This window comes from Pristis pectinata, unplaced genomic scaffold (assembly GCF_009764475.1).
Source record: "Pristis pectinata isolate sPriPec2 unplaced genomic scaffold, sPriPec2.1.pri scaffold_93_arrow_ctg1, whole genome shotgun sequence".
Taxonomy (NCBI): Eukaryota; Metazoa; Chordata; class Chondrichthyes; order Rhinopristiformes; family Pristidae; genus Pristis; species Pristis pectinata.
The window spans coordinates 68043-79504 of NW_026262577.1; the positions used below are offsets into that span (position 1 = coordinate 68043).

At 42.2% G+C, this 11462-nt stretch overlaps 1 protein-coding gene across 1 annotated transcript; it reads left to right on the plus strand.

Annotated features, from left to right (window-relative positions):
- The first annotated feature begins 666 nt into the window (after positions 1-666).
- LOC127567286 (NACHT, LRR and PYD domains-containing protein 1 homolog) lies at positions 667-11190 on the plus strand. The gene is made up of 7 exons (XM_052009969.1): positions 667-804; positions 4144-4315; positions 4412-4477; positions 5723-7406; positions 9876-9962; positions 10276-10458; positions 10657-11190. Exons 1-7 carry the CDS (start codon positions 700-702, stop codon positions 10742-10744), a joined length of 2385 nt encoding a protein of 794 aa, XP_051865929.1. The 5' UTR covers positions 667-699; the 3' UTR covers positions 10745-11190.
- The last annotated feature ends 272 nt before the right edge of the window (positions 11191-11462 follow it).

The following is an 11462-nucleotide window of genomic DNA, read 5'->3' on the forward strand; positions in this document are numbered from 1 at the left end:
AGCATTGGACAAATGTATGACTTCATGTTGAGTCTGAGATGCGATCGGCAGTAGAGTGCATTAGAATTTGGCCACTTTTCTGGCCAAATCTGGCTGGGTGTGCGGCTGCCACCCGTATCCAGGGTTAATGAATGTTGAATTTAAATTGAGAATTTGAAGTGATCAAGCTGAGTCGTCGTTTGGAACTGTTATATTACTGAAGGGTTAGGTAGCCGTATGGAATTGCGACATAGAGATCATTGCGAGAGTCCTTACGTTATCTCTATGGTTTTGTTCACGTGAAACCGTCTCACGCTCCAGTGAACAACGACGTTTGCGCGCGCAACTCAGGATAGATGGCGCTTCCACTATCCATAGAATTATAGAACCATAGAACCATAGAGCACAAAACAGGCACTTCGGCCCACCTTGATGTGCCGTCTATCAAACCACCCTCACACTACCTAACCCTTTCCTCCCGCATATCCCTCTATCTCACATTCCTCCATATGCCTAACCAACAAACTCTTGAACCTGTCCAATCTATCGTGGGGAACATTTCTCAGATAGACTGGTTTAACGTAATAAAAGCATCCTGTCTGTGTCCTTGCACCTTGCTCAGATAGCTCCATTGATTCAACAGGGGGATATGGCACCATCGACAAAATGAAGCTTAGAGAAATCCTGGCGAGCAAAACAGATTTCCAGTTGTTCAATATCATGGAATGTGTCCGTGAGCGATTAGAAGACTCGATGGAAAACAACGTGGAGAAAATTAGTGAGTCGCTCTTAAATAAGAAGGGGATTACGAAGAGAAATAATGAGGTATGGCTCATCTATATTGCAATCATATATAACCGGACGGGTCTTGATGTCAAAACATTGGTATGGCTTAGATTTTCAATCTTGCGTTTTAGCGTAAGTTATGAACGTGAAATTATTGCCCTTCGCCTTGAAACTAACAATATAAGAGCATTTCTGGGATATCTCACTGGAAGCTTTGTTTCTGCTTGATGCACTGTGTCATACGAAAACGACACCTCGTGCCCCAGGAACGAACTTTGCCTTCTCCACTTAAATCCTGTCGTATCTTGATAAATACATTTCGATGGTCAGGTCACAATCATGGTTCTCATTGGAAAAATGGCACTTGTTTCATTACATGCGCAAATCCGCAGCCAAAATTGTTTAACTTCCCTTAAGATAGTCGACTTTGCAGCAGAGAATTACCATCTTCATTTTCTATGCGGATAAAGTTTCTTCTGGCGTCTATACCATATATTAAGCGAGGTTACGGAACTTGTGCAAACTCTTTAATTACTTACTTAACCAACATCTAAGTTCCACTGCAACTATATATTTGTGCTTCCACAAATATTCAAATCTTTTTGAAAGTTTTCCCCGTCTCTCATTATCAGAAACAATGATAATGTCTAGAAAATATTGCTCTTAAAATGGTCACGGTTGACAGTGCGGTGAAGATGGCTTTTGGCATGCTGGCTTTCATCAGTCAGGGCACTGAACATAGAAGTTGTGATGTTGTGTTGCAAATGTACAAGAAGTTGTTTAGGCCACGCTTGGAGCATTATGTTCGGTTTTGGTTATCTTGTTATTGGAAGGATGAGATTAAACTGGAAATAGTGAAATCAGATTTACAACGATGTTGCCAGGGCTCAAGGACTTATAGAAGATGTTCAGCGTGCTGGTCCTTTATTCCAAAGAGAGTAGGAGACTGATGAATGATCATAGGTCAGAGTCTAAAATCGTGAGAGGCATAGTTAAGGTGAGCGGTCTTTTTTCCAGGGTTGGTGAATGGTAAAAACTGAGCTCTGATACCCTCCTGTACTTTCCTCCAAACACCTTAAAATTATGCCCCCGTCGTGTCAGCCATTTCCACCCTTGGGAAAGCCTCTGGCTGTCGACTCGATCTATGGCTCTTATCATCTTGCACACCTCCATCCGGTCACCTCTCATGCTCCTTCGCTGCAAAGAGAAAAGCCCAAGATCTTTCAACCTAACCTCATAAGACATGCTCTCTAATCCAGGCAGAATTCTGGTAAATTTCCTCTGCACCCATTCCAAAGCTTCTACATCGTTCCTGTTGTGAGGCGACCAGAAATGAACAAAATATTCTAAGTGTAGCCTTACCAGGGTTTCTCGAGCTGCAACATGATCTCGTGGCTCTTGAACTCAGTCCCCCGACTAGTGAAGGCCAACACGGCATACGCCTTCTTAACAACCTTATCAACGTGCGCGGCAACTTTGATGGATCTATAGACTTGGACCCCACGGTCCCCCTATTCTTCCACACTGCTAAGATTCCTGCCACTCACCCTGTATCCTGCCTTCAAATTCGACCTTCCAAAGTGAATCACTTCACAATTCTTCGGGTTGAACTCCATCTATCACTTTCGATCCCAGGTTTGCATCCTCTCAATGTCCCGTTGTAACTCTCAACAGTCTTCCACACTATCCACAGCACCACCAACCTTGGTGTCATCTGCAACCTTACTAACTCACCCTTCCACATCCAATCCAATTCATTTATAAAAATCACAAACAGAGGGGTCCCAGAACATATCCATGCTGAACACCACTGGTCACCGACATCCACGCAGAATATGCTCCATCTACAAGCACGTTCTGCCTTCTTTGGACAGGCCAATTCCGAATCCAAAAAGCCAACATACCCTGGATCCTATGTCTCCAGATATTATGAATGAGCCTATCATGGGGAAACTCATCAAACGCCTTACTAAATTCCATATACACCTCCTCGGCTACTCTACCCTCAATAATATGTTTTGTCATATCCTCAAAAAAATTCAATCAGGCTCGTGAGGCACGATCTGCCTCTCACAAAGCCATGCTGACAATACCGAATTAAGAATATGCTTCTCCAAATACTCATAAATCTTTTCCCTAAGAATCTTTTCTAATAATTTTCCCACTACTGAAGTAAGACTCACTGGTCCATCATTCCCAAGGTTATCGCTACTCTCTTGTTTGAACAAAGGAATAACATTTGTCATTCTCCAATCATCTTTTACTGCACCTTTGGCCAATGAGGATACAAAGATCATCGCCAAGGGTCAGCAATCTCTTCCTTCCCTTCCCGTGATATCCTGGTAAATATCCCGTCCGGACCCGGGAATTACCAATGCTACTGTTTTTCAAAAGTTCCAGCACATCCTTCTTCTTAACTTCAACATTTGTAGCTTATCAGCCTCCTTTACCCTGTCCTCACAAACGTAAAGATATATATCACGTGAATAATGAAGCAGAGTATTCATTGAGGACCTCCACTACCTGCTACGACTCGAGGGACGTTTCCTCATCTATCCCTAATCAGTTCTACCTTCACTCCAGTCAACCTCCCGTTTTTGACAGACGAGTAGACCGCCTTGGATGACAAGAGTTCAGAGGGATATGGGCACAATGTTAGGAAATGGGATTAGCTTGAATATACATCTTGAACAACATGGAGAGGTAATAGCCAAAGGGCATTTTGCCATGTTGTTCAACCCTATGACTCTACCTCGCTGTGTGTAGCCGTGTTTCACTCTCTCTGTCTCTGTGTGTGTCAGTGATTATCTCTCTCATAGAATCAAAGAGCAATACTGTACGGACAAAAGCCAGTCCGACCAACCAGTCCGTGCAGACCACAGTGCCCACACAGTTAGTCCCAATTTCCTGCCTTGGGCCCATATTCCTCTAAGCCCCGCCATTCCATGTAACTATACATGTGTTTATTTCATGAAAATATTGTATCTGCCTCAGCCACTTCCTCAGACAGCTAGTTACATGTACTCATCACCCTCTGCGTGAAAAAAGATACCCGCAAATCCCATGTAAAGCTCTGCCCCTTCACCCTGAATCTGTGCACCCTAGGTTTGAACTCCCCTACCCTGGTGGACAGGCACATGCAAGACAAGAGCTGAGAGGGATATGGGCAAAATGCTGGGAAATGGGATTATCTTGAATATACATCTTGGTCGGCATGACCAAGTACGGGATAAAGGGCCATATCCCTGCTGTACAGCTCTATGAATGCCTTGGACAGGAACGTCAGTGCTTTTCTGGGTGGAGCGGGTGTATTTATTCATTATTTGGACTCGAGCATCTTTGCCAGAGAAGTTTCTAAATGCATTAATCTTTTTAAAGGAAATCATGAGTCTGGTTGAACGAAACCGAAGACACGATGCTTCACAACTGCTTCTTGAATCTATATTTGAGACTGCACCTTGGGGGTGCAGAATAATGTGGAACACACTTCTTCATCTGGGAACTATGAACGAAAATCTGCTGACATTTTTGACACACGAAGACGAACGAGGTGAGGTTGCGAAAAAACATGTGAAGTAAATGTCACTTTGTGAAATCAACGAAAATTAAGGTGATATTAATAACTGTGCAAGATTATCTCTAACAGGTTCCAATACACTGGCAGAATCAACACTGAAAGATCTGAATTCAGCAGGAGCCAATCTGTTATATGGTATGTGCCCAGGTATGACGGTGTAATCATCGTCTCCGCTGTCGGCTTACGTGCCTGCGGGAGATTATATGCAGCAAGATTCAATGTCCGTATGGTTAAACTGATAGACCCAAAGATGAAAGAAAGGCGAGAAGTAGATAATTATTTGGTTTTAGAAACAAAAAGCTCAGAAAAAAAACTGAGAATAACTTCCTGAGGAAGATTTACGCATGCTTTAATTTAATGCAGAAACAGAGTGGATATCCGTTTTAGAATAGCAGTTACGTCAATAGAATTGACAGAGCATTCTCTCAGGATATATTATGCTCAAATTGCCAACGATTAATGGCAAATTGACTGATGAATTGCTATTTAAATTATTTAATTTCACGATTTCGTGCCACTAATAATCTAATTACCCCATCAATATTTCGAGGAAGTATCCTTCAAGTATTATTGTTGTAATTTAGCTGCTCGTTGTATCAAGTGCCAAAATTATGGAATCATGTAACCATCCTGCAAGGCACTTTCCGGCAGGAGAATCAACTAAATTCAATTTCCCATTTACTCTACTGTTTAACCCTTCGGCACGCCTCGAAAGATAATTATGCGACTATTTCATGATCGGCTCCTTGAAGGTGTGCAAAGTGCCACCATCGAGGAACCAACAACCAGTTTATCTTCCTGCTCCGTTGCCCAATCATAACCTGCATATTCTAGCATTTCGCGCATCAGCAGAACTCTCCCTGTTGAGTCACAGTAAAAATCATATCTTCGCGGTGTGTTTTCGAGCCACGTTAACGTGAATGTATTTACTTTCAGTTAATATTATTTTTCGATGTTCACACATTTGTGTTTTTCCATTGAAATTATAATAAGAAAATGCCTTCTTTTAACGAACCAATCATTGTCCTGAAGGAAGGTTCTGACCCGAAACGTTGACCTGATGCTTTTCACCAATGATGCTGCCTGGTTTGCTGAGCTCCTTTTGTTTTTTAAAATTTTTTTTCTTTTTTTTATTTACAGCTTGGTAACAGGCCCTTCCGGCCCAACGAGTCCGCGCCGCCCATTTTAAACCCAAATTTACCTACCCGTACGTCTTTGCAAAAACTGTTGTTTTTGGCTTTGAATTCAGAATGCTTAATTAATTATATTTAGTTTCATGCGGATCAGTCGTTTACTACTGTGTAATATTTTGTTCTGCATCCGCTGGAATGAAATGGAAGACCATTACAATTGTTCTTTTGTCTCTATTCCAATTTCAAGAAGTGGAAGACATACACAGATGCACTCTCCGAAATCAGAGTATGAAGCTGAAAGGAGCAGCCGAAGTGGCTGAGACACGTCTACTTGATGAGTTGTACATTGACCTGACTGTTATCAAGACGTCCCCTGAGCGGCCATTCATTGAACATGATGAGGGACAGGGGGAAAATACCACGCAAAATCTTCAAGTTGAGTTTGACCAATTGTTCAGGAGCAGCGATACTGACACAGGCAGGACCACCACCACCGTGGTCTGTGGGGCGGCAGGGACTGGGAAAAGCACCATGATACAGAAAATAATCCATGACTGGGCCACGAAGGATAAATATAAACAGTTTGCATTTCTATTTCATTTCAACTTCCAGAACTTAAATAGAAGAAAATGTAGAACGAGTTTAAATACTATCATCCTTGACGCCTATCCTTACTTCAAAAATGTTCTGGAAGATCTGTGGAAAGAATCCGAAAAAATTTTGTTTATATTTGATGATTTCGACCAGTTTGATCAATCCATTAATTTCAGTGATGATGAGATAAACAGCAAACAATCTTACCAATGTTTAGACCCCCGTTTTAATTGCTCTATGTCAGACATCATCCGCTGCCTCATAGAGGGAGACTTCCTGAAAGGGTCCTCAGTGCTGATCACAGCCCGGCCGTGGAAACTGGAGACTCTACGTCAGATAACAGCAGATTTGACATTTCAAATCATGGGGTTCACTTCTCAGAAAGTAAAAGAATATTTTCGCCGCTATTTCCGAGATGAACAATTTGCCGCAAATACAATCCAACTCATTGGGCAGAGTGACATATTGCGCAGTATGTGTTGTAATCCTTTATTCTGCTCAGTCCTCACCTCTTCACTGGAATCAGAGCAAACATCAGCCGAGGTACAGGGTCCAGGCTTCGTTGTAAACCACACTCAGCTATTCTGTGCCTACGCCACAAAACTTTTCCGCAGATGCGGATATAACGAGAAAACCTCTCGAGAGAGTTTGTTTCAATTGGGAAATTTGGCCCTCAACGGAATTGCTTGTAAAAAATATTTGTTTGAAATGGAAGCACTTGGTGATCTCAATGTCCGTCTTCCCAATTTTACCTCTGCATGTATGATTCCGGTTCCAACCAACGATATGTATAGTGTTTGTTACAAATTCACGCACTCCAGTCTCCAAGACTTTGTTGCTGCACTAATTAAAGTCCTAAGTACCTCAGGAAATGGACTGAAAGGATTGTTAAATGAAACATTCCCTGCCAGAGATGGCAGATTCAGTACGTTCTCACGTTTTCTTGTCGGTCTGTCTTCACGGAAGTCAACTTATAGCGTCGAGTGGGAATTGGGCTCATTTCATTCGAATGCCACTTCCTGTGTCTCAGAGTGGCTGAAAGAATTTGTCAAAAGACGAGTGCCGAACCTGAACAGCGAGATTAACCAAGTCATGTTTTTAAACATACTGCACTGCTTATTTGAATTTGGAGACACAGAAACAACGACGGAAACATTGGAACCATTAAGGACAATAAAATTCAATCTATGCCGCCTTAAAACTTCCGACTGCGTGATTATGTCGGGAACATTAATCTACTCTGAGGTGATGGAAGAGCTGGATCTCAGTTCATGCCGTGTCCAACTGGAGGGCATTCAGCAACTGGAACCCGTGCTGCACAGATGTAAAATACTCAGGTAAATTTCTAAACTCGGAACCTCATGAAAGGAAAAGCGTCGTGCTGTTTCCTGCAGTAACAGAACTGAAGCCCAGTGTTTGCAATTAATGTTTAATTTACGTTGGGGTGGTGGTGGAACAGTGATCTTTTCACTAGATTAATAACGTAGGACAAAGTTCTGGGGATCTGGTTGGAATCCTACCCTGGAAGATGGTGATAAATTTGAATTCGAATTCCGAATTAACAAGTCTGAGAATGACCATTGAATGTATCATATCCCGTAGGGCAGGAAATCTGTCATTCTCACCTGGATGTAAGGCCACACAACATTGTGGTTGACAATTAACTTACTTCTGAAATTTCCATTTAAGTTATTTAGTTGTAATAAACTGTTAGTAAACCACAAGGATTAACCGGAACCCACACAGGCACCGTAAACGACAACGTCAATCCGATGAAGTGATCCTTGCCAACATCCGCGGTCTTTTGTCAAATCTGTGGGAGCTGCCTCACACACTAGTGAAGCAACATCCTGATATAGTCGTACTCACGGGATCTCATATTGCAGTGAACGGCCCACTCAGCACCATCTCCATCGCTGGGTATGCCCTTCTCCACCTGCAGGACAGACCCAGAAGAGGAGGCTGCTTAGTGGGTTACAGTCCGGAGGGAACTCCAGTGTTGGAATCGCCAACATTGTCTCCGGATACCATGAAATCTCACCTCACCAACTTAAAATTGTTTACCATCGATCCCCTCCAACCCCCACCCATTCCCCCATCGCTGATGAATCAATACCGATCCGTGTGGAGGAACGCCAGTTGGCGGAAACACGGAGGGAGACAAAGGCGCAGAAAGGGCACAGGGTGGGGACTTCAACGTCCATCAGCAAGTGACATGCGCGGGCACCACGAGGGACAAGCTGGCCGAGTTCTGAAAGGCATTGCTGCTTGATTGGATCTGCAGCAGGTGCTGAGTAAACCGGCAATAGAGTTCGAAACAGGGGCATGGAGTTGTGCAGCAATAAATAAGTCCTTCGGCCCAACTCGTCTCATTCTGACACAGTTGCCTACCTGAGCTAATCCCATTCAGCCGCGTTTCACTGATGTCCTTCCAAACATTTCCACTCCATGTACAGTAACATTTCCAGCCAGAGTATGTTGGAAGAAACAACAAAGACTTAGGCGAGCCATGAACTTCTTGCAAAGTGGGGACGAATTAGGATCTTATCACGAAGTTTTTTCCGTTCTTCTATCAGATGTGTTACGCCGATTCGGCAGGTGGCTATTGAGCTCAATGACACCGTGAGTCAGACATGGCTTCAGGTGGGCGACTGAGCTTATATTGCGTCATATTCAGAGACGAGCTGACAATTAAAATTGAATATCTTCCTTCAGATGTTCTACTGCATGTTCTTGGGATCTCTCTCAATTACCGATTAATAGACGGCTCAATGAACATGACACTCTATGCATTTTCTACAAACAAGTTGCTGTTGTGATCCTCAGTGAAGCAAATGGAAGAGTTGGTTCTTACCTTCATCTGTTGTTCAACCGACCATTTGAATGACCTGAATAGGGTGCAACAACTCAATCAATAACAGATTCGCTCACAACATCCAGTGCTGTCTGTGAGACGTTTGCACGTGCTATCTGAGACAGCGTGGGTTTCCCCCGAGTTATCCGGTTTCATAACATATCCCTAAAAAGTCATTTTAATGAGTGGGATAGTTGGCTACTGTAAATTGTTCCCAGTGATTCAGTGAGTAGTAGAATCTGAGGGGAGTTGAGAGGAATGTGGAGACAATAAAACTGGATGAATGCAGGACTTGTTTATGCGGTGCTTAATGGTAGATCTAGTGAAAGTGAAGAGCCTGATTCAGTGCTGTATGACTCTGTGACTCCATGGATTCTAATCGTGCAGGACCACTCTTCATTGTAATGCGAACATTTTCCGATGATTTGTAATTTTGCAGGATTGTTGCCGTGCTCGGGGCAGTTCCTTCCTTCAACCCTGTCTGTGCTCTGCAATAAAGTATTCAGAAACAAACTAGAGCCACGACTCCGGAATATTTGAGCTCCCGTTGCTTCTTTACTCGGTACAGCTCGTTGTCGCCAGTTTTTTACCTGGTCACTGTCTTGGGAGTGACGTTATCTTGAAAACGGTCACTGACCTTAATTTAATAATGCAAGTTGAGCTAATGCCATTATTGTTTTATTTAATCTCAAACTCTGAGTTATATTTTGCAGCTTGGTAGGTCTTTATTTTCACTGCAGATATTTAGTCAATATATCAATCCGTATTTATGCTGAAAAAGGATCATTTATTGTCCCTTGTAGCAGATCATAATGACTAGAATACAAAATAATGGATATTGAATTGAAGTTTCTGCATTTTCACAATATGAAAGTTAAAATGATTGATGGCGAATATCTGTATTTTCTGCATTCGTCCAAATTAATTATTGGTTGTGCTCATTTACATTTAGGCTTAATGAGAATGACCTGCAAGACTCTGGAGTAAAGTGTCTCTCTGAAATTCTGAAGAAACCGGACTGTAAAATACAACTGCTAGAGTGAGAAATGTTTAAAGCTGTTGACCTGTGAAAATATAAAGCTATGCTTACGATCGGCTGATAAATCTGTTCACAAATATCAGGCAATATTGCTTATCTATCGGCACTTAGATGGGACGAAGTAACTACTTGGTGTGCAATGGGTGTGGGTGGACCTATCATTAGTATGGATTAAATCTGCCCATGATCAAATTCCGTCGGGTAATACTTAAAGTTGGTATATATAATAGGCGAACGCGCGAGAGTTCATGCACGGTTGTGGGCCTGTATGCGTGTGTGAGAGCTTTACAGTCCCATTCTACATTGTATACAGGTTGAAATCCAACCATATCACAGATGATTGCTTGGAAAGTCTTTTCTCAGCCCTCACTATAAATCGTTCACTGACGGAGCTGAACCTGAGCAATTTCAGCCAGGATGAGCAACAAGCCAACAAGTTCACAGATTCTGCACTGCAGAATCGTCTGCATAGTGGGGCTCTTCAACGCAAAATACGGTGCGTTCCCCTTCGCGACGTTTATTAATTAAAATTACGTTGAAGAAAAATAATCGTCTGACGACTTTTACTTGAATTAGGGAGGGTAATTAATGTATTTTAATCGGGAGAACAAATTCGTTGGTTGGCGAACAGAATCCCTGTGCAAAGCAGTGCTAGTTTCAGATATTTATGAAAATATGCCTATCTATTTTTCAGATGGATTCGCAATCAAGATAATGGAAATCAGCAGGAAATTGCAAGGGAAAACACTGAATCACGTCTTTTAATTTTAATATCAGAATGAAGGATTGTTGAACTTTGAAATGTATGACATCCAATGCGTCTGCACGTCCAAATTCTCAAGGCAATTCCGGCTGTAGCCGGCAATTTTGAGAAAAACCTTGATGAAAGAGACCATCGGAAGACTTTTTCAAAGCAACAATGTCCCTGTGATGGAACAACAATACATCATGCGTCTCAGTTTGCTCTCACTTATTTCCTATCATCTTATTTTGTATTCAAGTCTGAACAATTGTTTTTATCCTTCACTAACGCAACCGGTGCATGTAATTTCACAATAATTAATGGAGCACCCACAAAATTGCCCTGAACGACGAAAATCCGTACTTGACTTGCTTTAACGGATATCGGCTCACATTATCTTACATTTTTGCCAGGAATTTACACTTGCCTGAAGTTATCTGTTTCAGCAACGTGTTTTTTTGTTCTGCTTTCACACAAAACCAACAAGTTCTGAAGAAAGTATTGAAGCAGCTCAGTCAAATTTTTCATGGTGTGAGGTTGGATTGTATTTGTGTTAAGAAAATATCTCGAGGATGAATGAAATATCGAAAATAGTTTCTAGGTTTTGTGTCACACGGTTGCAATATGAAGCAAACTACCGATGACTCATTGATTTACATGCATGCGCACTGGTAGTGGATAGTACAGGACACTCAACAAATTGTTAGGTTTAGTCTAGGGAATTACAGACCAGTGAGCCTTACGTCTGTGGTGGCCAA